Source organism: Rutilus rutilus (genome assembly GCF_951802725.1).
Source record: "Rutilus rutilus genome assembly, chromosome: 2".
Taxonomy (NCBI): Eukaryota; Metazoa; Chordata; class Actinopteri; order Cypriniformes; family Leuciscidae; genus Rutilus; species Rutilus rutilus.
In genome coordinates, this window is record NC_140210.1 from 60,566,660 (window position 1) to 60,590,727 (window position 24,068).

General features: G+C 39.3%; 1 protein-coding gene across 3 annotated transcripts; it reads left to right on the forward strand.

The window, feature by feature from the left end:
• Window positions 1–9,835: 9,835 nt before the first annotated feature.
• Window positions 9,836–24,068, forward strand: LOC311286255 (NLR family CARD domain-containing protein 3-like; the record flags this gene model as incomplete). 3 transcript variants are annotated; one of them, XM_084402384.1, is made up of 6 exons in its annotated part: window positions 9,836–9,963; window positions 11,339–11,464; window positions 11,588–11,764; window positions 14,330–16,174; window positions 22,929–23,102; window positions 23,191–24,068. In XM_084402384.1, the coding sequence occupies exons 2-6, from the start codon at window positions 11,439–11,441 to the stop codon at window positions 23,408–23,410; spliced, it is 2,442 nt and encodes an 813-aa protein (XP_084258510.1). In that variant the 5' UTR covers window positions 9,836–9,963; window positions 11,339–11,438. The 3 variants fall into 3 exon arrangements, with proteins under 3 accessions (XP_084258510.1, XP_084258511.1, XP_084258512.1); XM_084402385.1 differs by having other exon boundaries at window positions 11,597–11,764; XM_084402386.1 differs by lacking the exons at window positions 22,929–23,102; window positions 23,191–24,068 and having other exon boundaries at window positions 14,330–16,178.

Consider the following 24,068-nt stretch of genomic DNA (forward strand, 5'->3'; position numbering starts at 1 on the left):
AAACTAATATATGTGGTCATTTTCTCTACCCATTACATGTACACAAATATAAGTAAACATTTGGCAGTTTGAATGATGTCCATGCACAAAATACGAAGCATATTTTTATGTTTTCACTGTTCGATCGCGCCCGCGCTTCTCTCACGCACGCACACACACACACACACAGACACACGTTGGTTTCTTGAATTCTGACTGCATGCAGATAGATGAGAGAGCGTGAGGAGTGTGGTGCTTAAGCATACTACGTTTTTGCCCCACTTTTACAATCTCCAGCTCCATTATTTTCATGCCAGAATACTAGCCTACTATGCAGCATGCTATGCAGCCCATGGAAACTGGCCAAGCATACCCATAATTCTTTGCGTTCTGATGACGTTGCCGCCCAGTTGGTCACATGTCTTAGCGATCTCTATAGTACGTGGTGACCACGTGGGGAAAAATTTAAATACGCAAATACAAATACTGTTGAGTAAAATTAGTGCAAAAATGGGTAATGTTAATGATAAAGAGTTATGGAGACAGTGGATTTCTCAAAAGGGAATTATTCTTCCATGTCCAAGAAAAATGGAACAGGGTGGCATCATAGGATACCACAGTTAATTAAATTGTACAGATTTAATGTGTGTTTAATGTCTGAGTGTAAGCCATCTGCAAAAGACAAAGGAAAATGGGACAAAAACAAGTCCAAAAATATACAGAAAAAGATAATTATGACTTTGATGGTCGAATTATGGATGTATGGTTAAATGAGGCAATTACCAGACAAAGAAGACAGATAAACGCAGCATTAGCACCATTAGAGAGTGCAAATAGTAGAGAGACAAAGGCAGAGGAAGCCAGAAAAACTTTACTAAACTCTGTTTCTAATTCTTCCGAGGAAATGAGATGCATGAAAACCCGCCTGGCTGAGGACGACCGCTGTCCGGCTCCCTACTCCCCCTACCAACCACCACCAACAGTGGTCCTCCACGAACCACAAAGACAACCAGGAGCAATGGGAGGTCAAGATCCTGAGGAAGACAAAGAAGAAGTCTGCAAGCAAGACCACCAAAACACCCATATCGAAGCCTGCTAGGTTCGATCACCCTGCCCTCTGCTCCTCCAGACTACACTCCTCCATCTGCAAAATTCGTAAATGTTCACCAACCCAAAGAGAAGCACAGGCCAGACAATCAAAGATAAGTACGTATGAAGAATATCTGAAAACTGTTTTTCTGGACGGTCTGGACCCTGAAATAGGGAAAAAGGTCAAAACGTCTTGTGTGGGGTACCACCAAGCGCGGCTGGAAGAAATCCGACGACACGTAACGCATCAACAACAGCTGCTGAGAGACCAAGCCAAGAACAAACAGAAAAAGACTGACAAAGACACTCAACTGGCTCTGCTGAAGATGGGAGGGTTGATGATGGAAAATTACTCAAGAGGAGGAGGAAGAGGTGGCAGAAGAGGACGAGGCAGAGGAGGAAGAGGACGTGGAATTGGTGACCAACCCGCAATGGACCCTGAAGCTTGTTATAATTGTGGGCGAAAAGGACACTGGAGAAATGACTGTCCGGATCCTCCAAAGAAGAAAGGATTCCAACAGCCACCAGCGCCACAAGGAGATTGAAAGAAGGAGGGGGAGGTGAGCGACGGTGAAGGGTCTGACTCCCAGGTGGTAAATATGTCTAATCTTATCTCTTTTTCTGCTCCTTGCAATGAAGAAAATTTGCTTGCTGGCCATGGAAACTGCCTTTCCTAAAGAAAAAACAAGGAAAAGGAGGAAAAGATCCCTCACTAATCCACTGTCGGGAAACACACTGCCCTGAATCAAGTTTGTTCTTTACTAAAACACGATTACTGTATTTAAGAATAAAGATAATTCATGAAATAGTGTTTTGGTGGTTACACGTATTATAAAATGAGAGTCAGATACCCCTTTGACAAAATGGTGTTGCAATGTTTGTGTAAAAGGCATGCGACTGATAATCCTAACTTGTGTTGTGTATTAATAATTTATATAGTTTCCCTCCCTCCAGTCCTTATGGAATATTTTCATTTGGAAATGAATTGGTTTCATGTTATATTGATCAAAGGGTTAAGCAAAATGACTGTGTCTGCAGCTGCTTCTCAATCCAGAAGAAGGGATGCTGTGCATGAGGAGGGCTTTCAGATAGAAGATCAAGAGTTGGCAAGTCTTGGTGAGAATACTGAGTGTTACAGTAGTACAGTTACACTACACTACAGTTTTTCCAATTTCCACCATTTATTTAATCATAATTAAGCATTATGTTTTGTCTATGCTTCCACTACAGACTCACAGTATAACTGATATATACTTGTGATCATAATCATGAGTATAGACCTTTTAAGGACAAGTGAATGTATATTTTTGTTTTTTTAGAAACAAGACTCCAAGTTATGAAGGTGGTATCTTAGCGAACTCTAGAGCTGTTGTACTCAATCGTAGTACCGCAGAGTTTACATCGGGTACAATCAGCGCCAGTGTTCATGCTCATCTTCAGTCTGTGCACAGAGAGCACTGTTTAACACAACCCATCATGATCTGGCTCCCCCTCCCCTTACACAAATAACCCACAGGAATATTATGAAGGAAAACAGGCAGGAATTACTGCATCCCGTCAGGGTTTATAATATAATATTCACAGTTCCTGCAGGACTGTTGTGGATATATATGCAATTATACAGGACTTTGCAAGTTGTCTTCTGCAGGATTCATGAGGGGGAATAACTTCACAACAAACCATGTGTTTTCACAAATTATTTATTTTATTTATTGAAACTGTCAGAGCGAAGCAGAGTCCAATTCACATCCGTTAAATGAAGCCTCTACACTGTTTTTTTAATGTGTGTGTGTGTGTGTGTGTGTGTGTGTGTGTGTGTGTGTGGGACCATGAGTGTGTGAGAGAGAGGGAGGGAGAGCATGAGTATTAGGGCTGTCAATCTTCCTCTATAATACTATTCGAATTCCATTCCTTATTTTATTTAATATTCGAATAATAAATGCTCAAATTCATCCTATTATTAATATTTACGACATTACAATCTTATGGATCGCCAATATGCATGATGCAACCTCCCCGTCCCTCTCTTGAAACCAACACGGAAGTGAGTTAAACTGCAATTCATCGACTGGCCACTAGAGGCTGGCTGCAGGAGTGAGTCAAATCTGTATCTCCCTCATGTTAAAATGACCAACTTTACAGCAGAAGAAAACATGTTTACAGCCTGGATCTCTCTGTGGCTTTGGTCTATACAGCTAATGTTGCCCTTCATGACGACTGTGAGGGGGGTGAATTTTTTTATAACTCATCCGTTTAGTTGATTAATATTTAAAGTTCTGCATAATCAGACCTGTAGCACTTTGAGATTTTTTCCTTAAAATGTAAAGTGCTTTTACAAATAAAATTTATTATTATTATTATTATTATTATTATTATTAATTAAGGGTGTGGCCACTTGAGTGACAGGTGGGTTGCGCTGATGTCAATGCTAGCCGTTTGTCTGCTGTTACAAGCCGTCACTTCACCTCAGCTAATGTTGCTGCTGAACTTGCCATCTCTGCAGTGTTTGTGCTTTTATCCGGGATTATTTCATACAATTTAATACACCCATTACTGCGCCCACGGCTTAGGATTCCGTCGTTGTCGTCGAGTATCGTTCGAGAGAACAACCAGCGCTGTATTTCAGTTGTTTTCCTCTGTGAACATGCACTAATGGATGTCTGGCAATTTCGTTGCTTTTTGGAGTTTTCAGATTTAAAAACGTCTATATATATATATATAAAGGCTCGTTCGTTCTGCTCTCACGGAACAGATCAGGTGAAATCCTGCAGGTGTCTGCGCTTCTCTGTCCGTGCAATAAATGCACATCCTCGAATGAGCGCGGATTTCTAGCGCATTTACTTGAACTTCATAGGTAACGTTAATATATGGTTTAACCCATTTGAGAGGCGGCCAAAATCAGAATTTAAAATGGACTGAATAAGCTCTCTACGAACTTGACGAGCGACGCCGCGCTGACGGACCATAGACTATAAAAAAAGAGTGACTGACATGTTATGCACATAAATCACTGTCACACACACTCTCAGAGTAATATTAAATTACTGCATAATACTTTTTCAACTAGCAGAAGAGTACAGCATCACGATACACAGTCTCACTTGTAGCCATGTCTTTTAACTAGGCTATTATAATATTTCGAAGGGCAAAAACAGGAACTTTTAATTGGCTTTACATCATCAAGTGTCACTTTAGCGCAGTCGCAGACCTGGTACTGTCAGTAGCATAAGCTAACTCGATCACGTCGAGCTAGGTGGGCGTGGTTTCAGATTGCCCATTTTCTGTTATCCGGGAGTGACGCGAGGCCAAGATGGCGACGGCCGGCTCCGCCCACTTTAGGCTTCAAACATGCTCTTCAGAAACCTACGGGTGACGTCACGGACACTACGTCCATATTTTTTTACAGTCTATGGTTGCCTTCAGCTGATTGTACCCATGACAACAGCGTTACCTTTAACGCAACCAGCCAGCGACTCACGGCCTCGTCCGGTGCAGATCATTTATTTATAATCAAAGGTAACAAAAAGGTACAATGATATCAATTATTAGCAAAAAAAAGTAATGTTTTTTGTTAGCAATAGATAAAGCTAACTTTTTATAGTCATTTATTAAAAAAAGTTTTGATATAGGTGGTATATAGTAGTCACATTATAGCTATAATTGGCCTATAATGTATCATCGACAGCAAGAAACGAAAAACATCTGCATATGTTTTAGTGTTACAAATACACATTAATTTAGAAATGTATAACAGAACAGTCATTTAAAGCATTATAACGATACAATTCTATAATAAAAGGCGGACTTACCTTCACTAGACAAAGTGACCGTTGATGAATGACGTGCAGTGATGTCACGTGAATCGGCTACGCGAAGCAAGTGGGCGTCAATGAAACACGTCACCGCAGTGAAAAGAGTCATTTACCGGTTCTTTATGCAAATTACACGAGCGTCTTCTTCAGGGTGAAAGACAACACTGAGTCTTTTACGACCAAACTTTTCTTTTCTTTAATAAAATAGCCTTCTAAAATAAAATATGTCTTCCTATTAACTAAGTCAATTTTGTCAAATACCCAGATTCGTTATTGTAGTCATTTTTAGGAAATGTTCTCATTTGGATTAAGCTATTCGGGTAATGCAAAAAATATATTCTTTATTATATTTACAAAGAAATAACACTAGCGTGTTTCATTTTGAAGGATATGGAGTATAAAGTGTACTGAAATGAAGAGGCACCTGTTCCCGCAGCTACTAAAAGGCGATGGACACAGAATATAATAGGTTGCTGAATGCAAATAACTGTATTTTAGGCAATTTGTTTCTTATTGTACAATTACATATTGACTTACATTAATCAAATAAGCAAGAAGTCTGCTCTTTTTTCTTCTTCAGGAGCAAAAAAGAGAAGATCATACAAGACATGGCTTATTCCCGATATAGTTGAAGTCATTTAGGTTTTAATGTTGGCCTAAAAACATTTTCAGTGATAAATTCATGGTCATTGGTTGTAGTCAAGAAACCATGTCTAACATGCTCCTGTATGTTTATAATCTCATACTTGTAGGAAAACATTTCCAATGATGACAGTGGTGACAATATCAGCAAATCTGACAGGAACGGCCCTGATGCTCATGTGAGAATAGTGTTGTTGTTTTTACAATTAATCTTCTTTAGAATTGTGCTTCCTTGTTGTCATGGGATGGCAGGAATGAACCCAAAAGCAGATGCAGACACTCAAGGTTTATTTCGACACAAAACAGAAAAACAAAACCCACGAGGGGGCAAAACAGGACTGAGGAGAGGTAACTTTAACTAAGACAAGATAATAAACAAAGACTAGACTTTGACTTGACAATGACAGGAAACAAACTCACAATTCTGATTAAACAGGTTTCTGACAAAGTACTCACAGCGTTTAACATGCAATGTATCACACACTAAGTTTGACAATGTACCAACACAGGACAGAAAACATGAGGGGATTAAATAGGGAGCAAACTAATGAGGGAAACAGGTGACAAGGGTAAAGCAATGATGACTAAACGAGGGTAACAAGTGGGCGGGGTTACGTGATGAGACAACACAAGCACACAGCCCAAACAAATGGCCATGTGCTTACACATAAAACATGGGTCTGTCATGATCCTGCCTCAAGACAAGAGAAGATCTGGTAAACGAAGGCAGAATCATGACATTGTTGTCATAAGGTTGGCAATTCTTTGACCCTTTTTCAGCCAGAACATATCAAAATTTAAGTACATGCATAAAACTGGTCCAAGTACCTGTACATGTCTCACAGGGAAACTTTCCTACTGATGAAGAGAATGAGGTCGTCAGCGATGCTGATGGGAACTTTTCAGATGCTGATGTGAGAATGAATTTCTGATCTTTTTTCTAATCCAATGCTTTTTGCATACTTTTGTAAATATCGGTGTGTTCATATGGATTTTGTTTTAATGTACAATAAATGCACAATTTCTGACAGGAAGGCTTTTCTGCTGATGACGAGGGTGATGTTTTTAGCACAGCTGATGAGAACTTTCCACAGACTCATGTGAGAATACGGTGTAGAATATGTATCTAGTCTATAGCCTCGTGCTTTTTTTTTAAAGCACACACTTCTTTATGTGTCAGCTTGTAATTAGTGCAATATTTACTTTCTAGATGGTCAGAAACCACAGTGCAGTTTGTGAGGGAAGCACAGAAGAAAGAGAGGAGTGTGCCAGTGAGGAAAACATATATCCAAATGCCAAAATCACTAATGAAGAATCTCTGCTGTGTATACTTGCCCACAGCCTCAGGCATACAACATCCAAAGTGGCTTTGAGTGACTTGTTAGATCTTATCAATCTCCACTGTCCTGATTCAACCAATGGTGTTCCAGATAGCTTATACAAGTTTCAGGATACAGATTTTTGTCAGTCTTTGAATTACAAATGGTCAAGGACAAAGCGCAACTGACAAAATGTTGAAGACATATTTGATGGCACTATGTACAAATCGATCGATGCACTAAATGACCCAAAATCGACCGATATTTCAGTGTCCTGGGAATGTTGATGGTGTTTCAATTTTCAAATCTTCTCCTTTTCATATCTGGCCTCTTCAAGTCACAATCAACGAGCCCCCCCCCTAATCTGAGGGCAAAGCATGTCATTCTTGGCGGTTTGTGGTTTGGGCCAAAAAAGCCAGAAATGAACTCGTTTCTGCAATCATTTGTTAATGAATTGCGAAGTCTTGAAAACCAAGGGTTACCTTGTCAGTGGAAAGGTGAAAAATCAGTAGTCCGTGTATACAGTTTGCTTTGCATTTGTGATTCAGTGGCTCGTTGTGCTGTACAGAATGTCAAGCAATTTAATGGAGAGCATGGTTGTAACTGGTGTTATCAGAAGGGTGAAGTTGTAGAAAAGGGTAATGGGTTTACAAGGGTGTATCCTTTGCAGTCAACAGAGCCAGAGCTGAGATCGCACAAAAACACACCAAGCTGTTGATTCTGGAACATGCATAAATGGTGTAAAAGGTCCATCTCCTCTAATGCTGCTGATGTGTTTTAATATGGTTTCTGGATTTGCATATGATTACATGCATGGCATATTACTTGGTGTTTGTCGCCAGCTGACTACCCTATGGTTTGACTCCAAATACCATACAGAGCCTTGGTCCATTGGAAGAGAAATCGAGCAAATTGAAAGAAGGTTTCTTGCCATTAAACCATCTACAAGTATAACAAGACCACCCCGTTCAATTTCTTTGCGTAAATATTGGAAAGCTTCGGAATACAGACACTTTCTCTTATTTTACAACATGTTGGGATTGTGACAAAGTGTATTGGTGGTTCTAGCGTGATGTTTCTTGGATGCCCACATGTACGACAGCCAAGCCCAAGAGAGTCTCATCTCCTTCAAGAGTCAGGTTTCAGTGCAAATAAAGCTTTCAGTTTTTATTCACAGTGGTTAATGGCAAGCGAATTCATTCAAAAGGAGCAAAATCTTTATCTAAAAGAATCAACCATGCTGTTCACACCAAACATGGGCCTGTCGCATTAGTACGATCATTTATAGAGGTAGGCAATGCGCAAGGAGAGGGTCATGCCTTCATTGAGGTTATGAAAACAACAAGTAAAGACATCAGCAAAGACAGAGAATCAGGGATAACAGCAACAAGCATTTTAAAAGAAAGAGGGATTGACTCAGTTGAACTTATCAAATGCACAGACATACATTCAACCTGTGTCTACCTCAAGGACCTACCAGGTCTCGCAAATAATTGTGTTTGCATCCAACCATATAGATGGGAGTTGGATTAAAAACAAAATAGCTGGATTTGCATCTTCATGTTATAAAAGGCAAAAGTGTACAGTATACAGACTCATATCTCTTGAATGTTGACATGTCGTGGATGTTTGCATAAATGCATAATTTTGAAATGATTTAGAGAAATGGTTAATTATTTTTATACTTGCCTATCTATTCTTACTCTTAATTTTATTAATTTACTTGTTAAGACTCATTGTTTTGTCTCATTGCTGCCAACAGCCAGAGCATAATATATAAAAAATAGACCCATGAAATGTACTTGAATCTAATTAAATAAAAATTGCATGAATACAACTACAGCAACTATCAGAGTTTTATTCTCTAGTCTAGACGAAGCCTCTCCTGAATCCACAACCTGTAGGTTTTTTTATATTTATGTTTAATTTATTTATTTTTCATTTACAGGGAAAACTCCTGTAAGCAAGCGTTTTGTTTCTGCGTGAGGTGCACGGCAGTCCTGCAGGATTTTAGTGTATAATTCCTGTACGATGTTTCGCTTGTGCTGAACAGCGCAGTGTGTGCAGGACATTCCTACATGTTCTAGAATGAACCCTTCAGTACAACAGAAACATGCAGGAGCATCCAACACAAGTGACAATTCCTGCAGGATTCCTGTAGGTTAGTTTTGTAAGGGAGTGAAGAAACAAACTTAACTCTGGAAGCTTCTTCTTCGCTGGTGTCCAACATCTGGGCTGGGTGTGTGCGGAGAGGGCGTCTTGGTCCTTCATCGGGTTTCTGGCTTAAATCCACAGGCCCGTTCACACTTGTGCTTGTGATGCTAATGTGAGTGGATCTTGCAGTTGTGCTAACTGACTGTAAGGCTATATATATATATAAAGACTAAGCTCTCTGTAAGCACTTATTAAACCATCATACTGACGTTAAATATCTGTCTTATATCTACCATTAAGCTTAAAATGACATATTTTGTTAAGCATTATTGTAGAAAGCTGTAATGAACGCTTTTTTAGTAATAATTGGGAGTTAGTTAAATACATTTCTTACATACAGCTCCTTTAATGAGAAACTAAGTGAGTAAAACTGAGGAAAAGGCAGTAATTAATGAAACTTCTGCTCTTATAATCACAGACCCCTGGAAATCTCTCAGATGATCAAACTGTTTGCTTCATAAATGACAAAACCAGCTTGATGATATTTACAGATGTAAAGAGAAGTCTAACGCCATTATTACAGCATTTCTGAGCTTAGAGATTGAGGAAGTCATGATGTCACACACTCCAGTATACAGTAGGAGGCGCTAAACATCCTTCACGACAGAACTAAACCCGCCAGAACACTGAATGAGGAAGAAGAGAGATGGTTGGGATGGTTGGGATTTATCGTTGATATCTGAGCTCTCTGCGCATGCGCTTTCACAGAAACGGAAAGTAACGGAAAGTAAAGATCCTAGGAAATATTCACCTTCAGAAGTCTTGAAACATAGCCTATAGTTATGGGTTTATCGTTGATATCTGAGCCCTCTGCGCATGCGCATTCAGAAACCGAAAGTAAAGAAGATCCTGAGGAAATGTAAATTCACCTTCAGAAGTCTTGAAACATATATAGTTATCACATCACGGTAAGTTCATTTATCTGTTTCAGATACCATGCCATATTATTGTACAATGTTTTCGCGTCGCTATCATATTAAACTCGATCTTCAAGCGTTTTGTTTATACTTGCCGCATGTGAAAGTGAACAAGTTCATCTTCAGGATTATCATGATATCGAGCTCTAGGGATTCTGCTTTTAGTTGAGATTCATTTACAGATTCTTCACAATCTGAAATATACAGAGGTGGAAAGTAAACATGTAAACCTGAGCACTTCCGGTCTCCTGAAGGCCAGGCGTCGACTCACAGACGATCAGCTTTAGTGAAGATTGATTATGACACACTGATGTATTTCTGATCGCTACAGAAAATCTATACTCTCCAATTAAAGTGTCTGGATTGTGATATTTAAAGGAAGAAGCCCGACTAGATAATATGATACATTAATGCCCAATTTATTGTTTTTATTTCACCTATGTGAAAATTCTCATTGTATTACTATTACTATTATTATTATTTTAATATTTAATAATATTCTTTTTGACTTTGTGAAACTAACAGTAAAACCACTTTTCATTTGTTTACTACTTTTTTACATTTTCTGATTTTTTACTACCTTTCCATTATGATTTTTTTTCATACTTTTCATCCTCTTTATAGGTGTCAAAATCACTGTTTTCTACTTGTTACACAACCAGACTTTTTAACTTCAGCAATGATAATACAGTTTAAAAATATGACTAGTAACTATTAATTTACCTGAACTAAGCACTAGTAAAATAATAAAAATACATTATAGTATTTAATGTGAGACCACTATCAATGAACATTTTTATAAGATACATATAGCTGTCACACAGTATTGGTGTCAGTACTAGACATGTTAAGTTAAATAAGAGTATTTTGCACACATGAAATGCTAAGTATTAATTCAGAGCTAATCAGTGAAGCTATCTTCCTTTTTTCACAAACAAATACAGAAATGTCATTTCTACCACAGTCATTTATGGTCACAAAGTGCAGTTGATATGGATTGTGAGAGTAGATATGTGTAATACTTTTTATATTATAATATATTACAATATAATTTTATATTTATATTATGATATTATTTTTTATTTCTAAAGTATACTTTTATATTCATTTATTTATTTTTTATCTATTTGTAAGATGCCAGACAACAATTTATATGACAGTAATGACAATAGTAATGGGCTAAGACAACAAAAGGTCACAGGCCTACTGGGACCATAGACTGTAAACTAATATGGAGGACGCCCCCCCGCTCTCTTCCATCGCAGGAACATGTGCTGAAAATAATCTTGAACACACTGTAAACCTCTGTGAATTAAAGCTGCTGAATGTGATATAAATGTAATGCTCTCAGTGTCTCCATATAAAGGGAAGATGCGAGTCTCTGAGAACGAGTGCAGCGTCTCCAGAACCCAGCAGTGAGTCTCTGAAGAGTCACAGATCTATGAATAATCCCACAAATCCTGGAGATGGACTCAGTGACCTCTGACCCCAGGTGAGACACAATCCAGTGCTGGACACAATAGACCGACTCACACAACACCACAGATCATCTGAACTAATCATTTACATTTAATCCAGTGTAAAGATGTGTATAAATTATCATATCTTTTCTTAGTATCTCCAGGAAGTGGAAGAGATCTTCATCTCCAGAACCCAGCTGTGTGTCTCTGAAGAGTGACCGATCCATTCCTTATCTTCCTCCTAACCTCAGTGATAAACCAGTGACCTCTGACCTCAGCGATAAACCAGTGACCTCTGACCTCAGTGATGAACCAGTGACCTCTGACCTCAGGTGAGGATAAACGTGACCTAGACCTAAGACTATTTTCGCAGAAAACACTGTAATGGCTTTCCTGGCCTGACTATAAGTCATGTGGCGAAGTTGAATCTGTGCATAAGTCACATGTTATTATTACAGGTATAAAGTGGCTCTACAGAGGACAATAGTGTTCATTTGAGTTATTTTGTCAATTATGGGATATTGGTTTTTGTAATATCAAAATATTATATTTATTATATTTATTATATTTACGCTAAACTAAAAAACAGAAATGAACTCACTGAGTCACGTGTGCAATTAGACGTGCAGATATACAGCAATACGATATACATCACAATAATGAATAGTGTTCATCACAGCACCAAATACTGACATGCTTAAAGATTTAATAGGATATTTATTTTCAATTTAATCAATCAATTTAAAATTTTAATCTGACCTAAAACATGCCCTAGATATTGACTGAAATCGTTCAGATTCTTTATTATTATTATTCAGTCTCGCTTTACAATAAGAATGAGCTCTCTGATGTGAACAACACCAACACGCATGAGAAGCGCATGGCGGAACGAGGGAAGGAGACGTAAATGCACTTCCACTTTCTGACAGTAGATGGCGCTGATGCAGCCGCAGAAATGCAGCCGTTACCCTGGTAACCCTGTACTCAAAGCTGGCTGCCATTCACACGTGTGTATTCACAGTAGTGTTCATCACAGCACCAAATACTGACACGCTTAAAGATTTAATAGGATATTTATTTTCAAACTTAATCATTTTTACATTTTAATCAGACCTAAAACATTCTTTATTATTATTCAGATTCTTTATTATTATTCAGTCACACTTTACAATAAGAATTCATCAGTTAATTCATTAGTTAACATAAATGGACAATGAACAATACTTTTAAAGCAGTTATTAATCTTAGTTCATGTTAATTTCAGTATTTACTAATTAATACATTATTAAAATCAAAAGTTGTAACTCTATTATTTAATGGACCTGAGCTAATGTGAACTAACAATGATCGGTTGTATTTTTTAAACTAGTGTTAACAAAGAATAATTTAAGAAATAAATAAAATATAATTTAATTCATTTTAAAAATAAATCTATTTTAAACCCCAACTAGAACAGGAAACTAAGAGACCACAACTTCAACATAACAAAATATATTCCTGAAAATATGTTGTACTTTATTGTATTAAATGTTCAGGGTTTTTCCTGCATGAGAATTACGAGGCGGCCTCCGTCAAATATCGTGCCGCCTCCGGCTCTCGACTAAACTCGACAGACAGTCACATGATCAGATACACTTTCCCAGCGTGACGCTTCTGTTGCGGCGGGTTCCCGGCCGGTGTCCGTTCTCAAACCGTATAGTTTGCCGATAGCGCTGCGCGGGTCGTCATCATCCGCGGGTCGGGCGGCCAAGAGTTTAATAAAGACACGGAACTCTCATCACGGTGAAACACAATGAACACGCGTCACTCTTTTACTTTCGTTTTCAACAGCGTAATTCTCTTCAGGGAAAACCAGTCAAGGAAAACACATCAGGGCTCGACATTAACGCTTGTCCGGGACACGTGGTGTTTTTGTTTTGAAGGGACAAGTGAGAGAGAATTGTACTTGCCCAACCGGACAAATGCCCTGATTAAAACGGCAATATCAAAAAATAAAATAAAAAATAACAAGGGAATCACCAAAAACACGAGGATGATTCTGACTTTATTTCATTTAATGTAAGTGGCGATTGATAGCCTATAGTTGATAATAATATAAATGTCTTGCCGTGTTTCCCTACGTTTTGATTGTTAACAGCCTAGTGTCTTATTCTAATTGAATGTATTCATCAAATTGAAGAATTTGAAATGAAAGATGGGGCATACATTTAATAAAACTAGGAAAAAATGCCCTTTATAAAGGTAAAAAAATATATTCCCATAAGAGTGTTTCCCAACAGTGATTTAATGAAACATTGACAATTTAAGTTTGAAGGGAGTAAAGCCTCTGTTTAGGTTATTAAGGAAATGTAATTTTGCCAAAAGAAGAACTTTTATTTTAAATAAATGTTAATTTTAAATCAGCCTACTTCAGTGTGATGTGTGTCCATATCATCATGCTTAACACTGAGAATCTGAATAACTGTGATGATCAGATGCAGATTTCTAAATCAGAGAATATCATATTTTGGGCGGTTGGCGGGCGGATTATTTATTTTTAACAGCGGATTCAGGAGACTCAAAGTGCACCAGATTAATTAATTTATCTTTAAAATGTACAAAATGTTCTTCCGGGGGGGGCATGACCCCTGACCCCCCTAGAGGTACCGACCTCCACCCACTAACATACTGTGGGAAACACAGTCGGCTTTATGATGGTCTACGGAAAATACTAATTTTATTATCTTACTTTTAAAGTACATGATCAGGATTTTACCACCTCGTTTTGAGCCAGGAGAAACCCTGAGTGTTGTTTATAAGGAGAATCTGTTAAACTGACAATGTTCATTAATGTGTTGCTGTTCCTTGCATGTTTTATTCACAAACATGTTTTATGTGTGTATTTTGTCACCATTCAGAGATGATCAGACTGGAGACCAGGATTCTCCTCAACCAGTGAATGATGAACTACAGAGAGTCAAACACAGACACAAAGCCAGCATGAAGAACAAGTATGAGAGATTATTTGAGGGACTTAAACTCCAAGGGAATGAAACCCTCCTGAACAGGATCTACACACAGCTCTACATCATAGAGGGAGAGAGAGAAGGAGTGAATGAAGAACATGAGGTTTTACAGATGGAGAAAACAGCCAGAACACAACACTCACAAGACACTCCAATCCACTGCAATGACATCTTTAAAGCCTCTCCTGAACCAGGACGCCAGGAGAAAGAGCAGATCAAGACTGTTCTCACTAAAGGCATCGCTGGAATCGGGAAAACCGTCTCTGTGCAGAAGTTCATTCTGGACTGGGCCGAGGGAAAAGACAATCAGGATGTAGATTTCATGTTTGTGCTTCCATTTCGTGAGCTGAACTTGATCCGAGATCATCAGTACAGTCTTCACAGACTTCTGCTGGACTTTCATCCTGAACTTCAAGATCTGGACTCAGAGATTTATGAGGAGTGTAAAGTTGTGTTCATCTTTGATGGTCTGGATGAAAGCAGAATCACACTGAGGTTTTCAGACGCTCAGGAAGTTTCTGATGTGACTGAGACTTCATCAGTGGGTGTGTTGATGTCAAAGCTCATGAAAGGAGATCTGCTTCCCTCAGCTCTCATCTGGATCACCTCCAGACCAGCAGCAGCCAATCAGATCCCCTCCAAATACATCAACCGTCTGACAGAGATTCAGGGATTCAATGAGCCTCAGAAGGAGGAATATTTCAGGAAGAGAATCAGTGACGAGCATCAAGCCAGCAGAATCATCTCCCACATCAGAAGAGCAAGAAGCCTCCACATCATGTGCCACATACCCGTCTTCTGCTGGATCTCCTCCACTGTGGTTCAGAAGCTCCTGGAAGAAGATCTGAGTGCAGAAATCCCTCAAACTCTGACTGAAATGTACATCCACTTCCTGCTGATTCAGATCAACATGAGGAATCAGAAGTATGAAGAGAGAGATCCAGAGAAACTCCTGCAGTCCAACAGAGAAGTGATTGTGAAACTTGCTGGAGTGGCTTTCCATCAGCTGATGAAGGGCAATGTGATGTTCTATGAGGAGGACCTGATTGAGAGCGGCATAGACGTCACTGACGCCTCAGTGCATTCTGGGATTTGCACTGAGATCTTTAAGCAGGAATCTGTGATTCATCAGAGGAAAGTCTACAGCTTCATTCATCTGAGCGTTCAGGAGTTTCTCGCTGCTTTCTATGAGTTTTACTGCTATTTAATGAAGAACAAGGAACCACTGCAGCTTCTGGATGAATTTAGGTCTGATGAAGTCTCTCTGTATGATCTACTAAGATCAGCAGTAGATAAAGCCCTCAGGAGTGAGAATGGACGGCTGGATCTGTTCCTGCGGTTCCTGCTGGGCGTCTCACTGGAGTCCAATCAGAGACTCTTACAGGATCTACTGACACACACAGAGAACAGCTCAGAGAGCATCAGGAGAACCACACAGTTCATTAAAGACCAGATCAAAGATACAGGTGATGATGATCTCTCAGCTGATCAGTCCATCAATCTGTTCCTCTGTCTGCTGGAAGTGAAAGATCAGACTCTGTCCAGAGAGATTCAGGAGTTTGTGAAATCAGACAAACACTCAGAGGAGAAACTCTCTCCGTCTCACTGCTCTACAATCTCCTACATGCTTCAGATCTCAGAGGAGGCGCTGGATGAGCTGAACCCCATGAAATACAACACATCAGATGAGGGGAGAAGAAGACTGGTACCAGCTGTGGTCAAATGCAGAAAAGCTCTGTGAGTGTTTAATCATTAATAGCTAAAGAATCCTTTTAATAATGCATCTTACATCTTTACAGGGGTCATGACATGGAGTTTTTACTAGTGGTGGGCCGTTATCGGCGTTAACATGTAAGGAATAATTGACGACAGGCCGTTGAATTATTAGAAAAATAATGCACACCCGAGGTGGTAATGCGGTCACGACGCGAAGCGGAGTACTACAGCTCAGGGCTCGCAAAATCGCCTGCCCGACGTCCCGGGGCTATTGTGTTTTCCAGTCGGGCTACCAAAATGCATAACCGGCCTGCCCGACGGGCTATCTGAAATAGTGTTCGCTTCAGTCTCGTTATAATCAGATCCAGCGCGCTCTTCATCTTCAATCCGCAGCGGCGCCGAGCAGAGCGCACGTCAGAAACAGAGGACGGTGTGTGTGTGTGTGTGTGTGTGTGTGTGTGTTCATCTGAGTCTCATTGGTCTGTCACTCATTGGTCTGTGGTGCTCGTCAATGTCAGAATATTCATGCTTTATGTTCACAAGAGCGACTCGACGCTTCAGTTCACGGTCAAGTGCGAGATAAGATGTAAGTAGCTAAACTAAACATTTCATATTTGACAGTTTTTTTAGGTTATGAATGTGAAACGAATGACAAAAATAATCAGGCAAATGAATATACTTTTGTCGAATTTCGCCATTTTGAACTGAAAATAGGCCTATGTAATGTGACTAATTAGTTTACTGTCATTGTGAGGGGACATTAGCATTAACAAAGCCGTTTTCATCATAGGCACAAGATTAATAATGAATGTGTACATGTTGAGAATTAATATACAATTTGTAGGTTGATGGATAAGACACATGCCTTTGGTGTGAGAGACCCGGGTTCGAATCCACTGTGAGACACCAATGTGTCCCTGAGCACGACACTTAACCCCTAGTTGCTCCAGAGGCGTGCGACCTCTGACATATATAGCAATTGTAAGTCGCTTTGGATAAAAGCGTCAGCTAAATGAATAAATGTAAATGTAAATGTAGGACCTCTTTGATTATAAAGCCCTGTCTATGGCCCTGTATTAGGAATAAGATCAATAATGAATGTGTACATATTGTAAATTAATTTAACTTAGTTAGGCTACCTAAGGTTAGCTTTCCTAGTAGCTTTCAGTAAATTAATGCATCTGAGAAAATGATTCATAAATCAGTTGACCCTTTGTTTACTTTCTTCACTGACAGACAAAAATGTAAAGCCTCTATCAGTCAAAGCTCAGCTTTAGGAGGGGAAGAGACAGAGCAAGAGAAAAACTAAGAGAATAGGAGTGTGATGCTGATGAGGAGAGAAAAATAATCAGCTGCCCACTGACATGGTTTTAAAGCTATTGTTATCCAATTTTTTTGTTTTCAAAACATCTTAAAATGCACATATGTAGATCAGAGAAATAAGAATTTTCTCGGGGGTGCCCCCGAACCCCCCTAACTAGCATATCTCACACTCGGGACCTCAGTGATGGAAAAAACCCTGCCATCTGCATGTTAATGAAACAAGTTAATAGTGAGTATTAGACCCTAAACTAAAACTAAAGAGTTAATTTTTTTTTTTTTATCATAGCCACAGACACAGACTGATTCATGATCCACACTGGTCACACACATTTCAGTTCAGTTAGAACCAGATGCATATTTGTTGATATTTGTGTTTTGAAAAAGTTTTTGATTCATTGTTTTGACTCCTAACCAATATTCTACATAAAAAATTGTAGTCTTTTTATATGGGCTAGTAAAATTAATTTCGGGCTACCAAAATCTGAAGAGTGCCTGCCCGAAGGGCTACCAGCGATTTAGAAATTATGCAGTTATTAGAGAGAGATGTTGCAATAATGAGACAGAAAAGCATGTGCGTCAATATTATTATTATTTATTTATTCAATTCGTTTTAATTAATTCGTTCATTCTTTTGTTTCTATTATTGACAGATGACAGTAGACTAGCCAATTAAATGAAACAAAAAGCCTTTTAACAAGTAAGGCCTATCAATAATAATTTATTTGTTATATTATCTGCAATAAAAATCTGTGCTGCAGGACTATCCATTTATTTAGCCTATATTCAGTTTAATTTTCTATTGATTATAGATAGGAATATACTTTATTTATTAAAATTAAACTGCATGTTTCCATTGATTGTGAAGCTAGACATTGAAGATTGCAGATCAAGCGCATGGGGCTAAATGCTTTTTCTTGTTATGAATTGTATCCTATTTTCCGTTATTACAGTTATTAACGTATAATAATTTAATATAATTATAATTATACGGCCCTGTAGTATAAGCTGCGTTAACGTGAGACTCTTATCGGGCGGTAAAAAAAATATCGCCGTTAATCTATTCTCAAAGTTGGGTTGGGAGCTGGGTCTATACTACGCAAGCTATGATGACTTTCACCTTGATATTTTAGCGCGGATGTATAGCCGAATTGCACTGTAGGGGGCTTCGAACCTGTGTGTATGCCTACTGTGAAATGACCACATCAAACGTGACGTGCTAACATGGATGCAGCTATGAAGCCGCCGGGTTTGCTTCAGGGAAAATTTATTTCTCAGATTCTCAGATCGCTATTCAATTACCGCTATATGCAGATTTAATGCACGTTACCGAAAGCAACAGATATGAGCTGCATTTTATTGATCATCAGCTAAAATTTCAAAATCAAAGACCGCAATAAGAGAGAGCGGCAACAGCCCTGGAAGATCATTTCGTTTCTCTACTTTTAATGATGATGATTGTGTGTTAAGCGTCTGTGACTTACTTTCACTTTGATTTGCGATAGTTTGCACGTTGGCTTAATGAATAGATGCTCAGCTGCTCATCTGCGGTGATGCGTGTTCAGTAGCGTCGTCATATCTGGCTATAACATTACATATAGCCTATAACACGCTCTCACACATTTATTTTTTTTAGCATTTTTGGGAGAAGTACAATTTACATATGTGGTTTCAACAACCAGATGCATTTACACTTGTCCAGATGGTCTGGAGTGCGGCCCAGACCTCCTCCTGAAGTGGTGTGAGCGATCGGATTCAAATCTGTCTCGAATGCGTTTCGGAGGACATTTACACCTGGTCTCTTCACGATCTGAGAAAACGCATGAAGTGGCCCGGTGTAAACAGCCTTTTAGTCGTTATTTGGGTAGCACATATTCTGAATGCCTTCGGCAGAATTCAAATGAGCCATTTTAATCAAGATTAATCTAGATTAATTCTAAGATTACAGTGAGATTAATCTAGATTAATTCCAAGATTACAGTGAGATTAATCTAGATTAATTCCAAGATTACAGTGAGATTAATCTAGATTAATTCCAAGATTACAGTGAGATTAATCTAGATTAAAAAAATTAATCTATGCCCACTACTAGTTTTTACATTATTATTATATTCCCTGAGGTTCACTTATACTAGGGGAGCCAAACTCAGTTCCCTAGAGCACAGGTTTCCAAACTCTGGGTCGCCAGGATGATTTAAGGAGAATGGAGTTACATTTAAAATTAAAATAATAATTTGTTTTCATAAAGTCATAGTCTATAGGGCTGTATAAAAGGAATAAATATGCTAAATATATTTGACTTCAATAATTAACAGATTAACAAAAGAAAGGAAAAGCTGTGTGACAGTATTCTGCTGAGTTTGGTTTATTTCTTTGAAGCGCTCCACAAACTAGTTGACGGGAAGGAAACCGAGACGACAGAAAACACATCCTGTTTGTTTATTTTACAAAGCCACAGTGTTCTGGTTTATTATGAGTGTACACAAATTAATTTAAATACTTAATAGCAGTTTCGAATAGAGATGCGCTGATCCGATACTCACTATCGGCATCCAAATCTGATATTGTGCGTATACTATTCTGTGTTATTGTTAAGCCTCACAAAAGCCAAACAAGACGGTTGTAAAGAACCGTCAACTTTTCGTGCACTATATTATAAGTGTTCTAAAGCCACTCCACAGTTTAATGTGATAAAGTGATTTAATGATTAATATTGAAGTCGTTAAATTCAAGTAAGTGCTTCCCTCCGCTGCGGCTGTCAGTCATTCTCCATCCAGCACTCAAACAGCGCGCAAAATCAACTTTCAAAAGGTGATTTACTCTATTTTGGTTGCTACCGTAGACATCAGTTTATACTCGAATTATAAACTTTTAGTACTTCTGTGATCATTTGAATATTTGTAACAGAAATATCAATAGGCTACTGTGTGATTGTAAAGCTGTTTCATATTGACAACTGCTCTCTCTGGGTCAACAACAGCGCAAACAGATTTGAATGTTCAGGGAGGTTTTTGTAATTTAGGAATAAGATCGCGTGGGTGTTTGAATCGAGATCTTTTAAAGATTAACTTAATCGTGCAGCTCTACGCTCGCTCTCTCTCTCTGCGTTGATACCTGACGCAAAACGTATTTGAGTAGCGCGAGGGCTTTTCAGTGCATTCATTACTATTTTAATATGAGGTGAGACGTCGCTATTAAAGGATAAGCTCCCAGCACTTCGCCCACACAGCGCACCAGAACCGTTTTCGGAACCGAAACTTAGGAATTTCGCACGGTTCCAGTATTTTTTCAAAAACACTACCGGTTCTGGATAAGAAAAAAAATTAACCCCAAGGAGAATAATTGCGACAGTATATAACTTTATACCATGGGCTGTTTAAATACTCGATTCTGATTGGCTGGAAGGTGTGGAGTAAAACCGTTTAATGCACAGGTAGTTCCAGTCAGTTTGATTACAGTTCGAAATTAATCCGCTACATTGGTAACCATAGTAACACAGATACACTTGCAAGCAGAGTGAGAGACGCATATGGAAACGTTTAGGTAGGCTCAATGGATGATTTTTGAATATCGTTTAATTTGTATCAGTGTTGCCTGTCATTCATAAATAATTGTAATAAATCCATTAAAGAATCATTAAGTTAGCTATATGCTTAAGCAATGAGGGGACTGTAGGTGCTAGACTTTAAAGAAGAGATCGACGCACACAGGTAACTCGCGCACGCATCTCTCTCTCTCTCTCTCTGTTCCTTCTCCTTCAGTTCTCTGTCTCTCTCTTTTAATAATGAATTTAAATAAATGTGAATTCATTCAAATAAAAGCAATCCGATGGCTCTACTTTATTTAAAGCGGACGGAGTGCAAGAACTGACGAGCCTTAACTTAAGAAATAACCGTCATTTTTACACGTCTGTTAAAAAATTACACTGTAAACATCAGTTACAGCTTTAACTTATTTTTAACTTGGCAAATAACCAAGGTATAAGCGGGATAATCCACGGCTAGCCATGCATTAAAGAATTTTAATGCACTTCGTAGAGGCAACCACCCTCCGCTTCGCGTCGGGTGGTTCTTCGCCTCTACGTCGTGCATTAAAATCCTTTAATGCATGGCTAGCCGTGGATTATCCCTTACATTGTTTATTGTTAAGTCATTTTATCTAATGTTATCTAACAAATATAATCTTATTGTAAAGTGTTTTTAATACTACAGTTTCCATATTTGTAACCGTGATATACACTTTATTATATGTAAATTTAATCTAAATTAAGCTTTGGTACCGAAATTGGTACAGAGAACCGTGGATTTGCACTGGTATTGGTACCGAATACTGAAATGTTGGTACCGTGACAACACTAGTCCCCAATTAAGCAAGCCAAACGCCAATGGCAACAAAGGTGAAAAAAGGCGACAGTGGCAAGAAACCAAAACTCCATCAGGGCCGAATGGAGAAGAAAACCTTGAGAGAAACCAGGCTCAGTCGGGGGGGCAGTTCTCCTCCAGCCAGCGAACGAACAGTGTATGATTATGATTCAGGCAGCATTATAGGTCAGAAGTCAGATGGATCTGGATATTATTCTGATTGTTCCAATCTAATCTGAGATAAGATTATCTATGATACCCCTTTTCCACCAACAAGAACCGGGTGCTGGTTCAGAGCTAGAGCTATTGCCAGTTCGGAGTTGGTTCGACTGACGAGCTTACTAAGAACCCGTTTGCGTTTCCACCGGCCAGAGAGCCACAACAGAGCTATATCTTACGTCACTGCATACGTATCATGTTGCTCAGCAACGCGCGTGCGGCAGCGCCAAACACAAACACACCAGACTTGTTCGAGTCATGCATCGGCTTCTCGCAGAACGATCAGCACATGAAATCAAAGCACTGCGAAAGCGATCAAAAAGCACAAGGAGTCGTATGATCTCCAAACACTCCCGCAGCTCTGATCGGTCCACGCTGCTCCGATGCATCTCGAACAAGGCATCAACAATAATAGACGTTGCGTTACTATGGATGCTCATGGGTTTGCGAAAATAAATCGGCATCCAAACACGGCGAATCCAACGCGTTCGTGCAGCTCGCCGTAACTTACATAGACGGATATTATAATCGAGCTGCTATTAGCTCGACTAGCTGCTATTTAAAAATGGCGGTCACAAGTTTCTCTTCAGTCTTGTTGGCCACGGTAACCCCGCCCCCAGCCTCTGACGCAAGCGGTTCTTCCTTGGCTCCGTTCTAGACCCTGCAATGATTTGGTGCTACTTAAGAACCAGTTTTACTGGTTCGGAGCTGGTGCTTTGGCGGTGGAAAAACAAAGAACCGATTTGAAACTAGGCTCTGGCTCCGAACCAGCACCAGCTCTGCCTTGGTGGAAAAGGGGTATGAGAGATAATTTACAGTCTACTGTTCATAATGTCTGTGTGTGTGTGTGTGTGTGTGTGTGTGTGTGTGTGTAGGTTGTCTGGCTGTATGGTGACAGAGGAAGGCTGTGGTTATGTGTCTTCAGCTCTGAGTTCAAACCCCTCACACCTGAGAGAGCTGGACCTGACGAACAATGACCTGCAGGATTCAGGAGTGAAGATTATTTCTGAAGGACTGAAGAGGCCACACTGTCAGCTGCAGATTCTGAGGTATTTAATAATATATAAGAGATTATTTACAGTCTGCTGGTCATAATGTTGATGTGTGTATGAAGATGGTCTGACTGTGTGTCTGTAGGTTGTCTGGCTGTATGGTGACAGAGGAAGGCTGTGGTTATGTGTGTTCAGCTCTGAGTTTAAACCCATCACACCTGAGAGAGCTGGACCTGAGCTACAATCACCCAGGAGTCAAGCTGCTCTCTGGCAAACTGAAGGATCCAAACTGCTCATTGCAGATACTCAAGTATGTGGGACAAGCAAGCCTCATTTACACTGCAGGTCCTGATGCCCAAATCTGATTTGTTGCCTATATGACCATCCGTTTACACGTTCTTGCCCCATATCCGATTCATGTGTTTACATTTGATACCGTATTTTCCGGACTATAAGTCACACTTTTTTTAATAGTTTGGCTGGTTCTGTGACTTATAGTCAGGTGCGACTTGTATATCAAAATTAAGTCATACTGACTGACATGAACCAAGAGAAAACATTACCGTCTACAGCCGCGAGAGTACAGATTCTGCTCCTGTAGCCTAGCCCTGACAAAATTACTGAAAACAACTGAAAAACTGTTTTAACTGAATTAACCTAAAGACAACTGATAAAGACTGAACACAAACAAAATGCCCCCAAAAAGAAAAAAATCTCCATGTTTTCAGTGCTGATGCGGTGGTGCGGTTTCATGTAACATGTAAGGGTGGGGCTGCCAATAAACCATCTAAAAGCTGTCACAAAGAACCGGCAAAAGTAATGATTATGAATATGTCAAATATAGCAAGGATACATTTTAATTGTTTATTAATAAACAAGTGTTTTCTGTGTCCGTGTCGGCTGCAAAGATGAAGTTGACGATGCTGACTTGTGATCTTCGCCGTAGTGAAGGCGCCAGAGAGAAATACACATTTCATACAGATTACATAAGCTTTCTATATATGTCTCAGGTCTGTGAGGCAA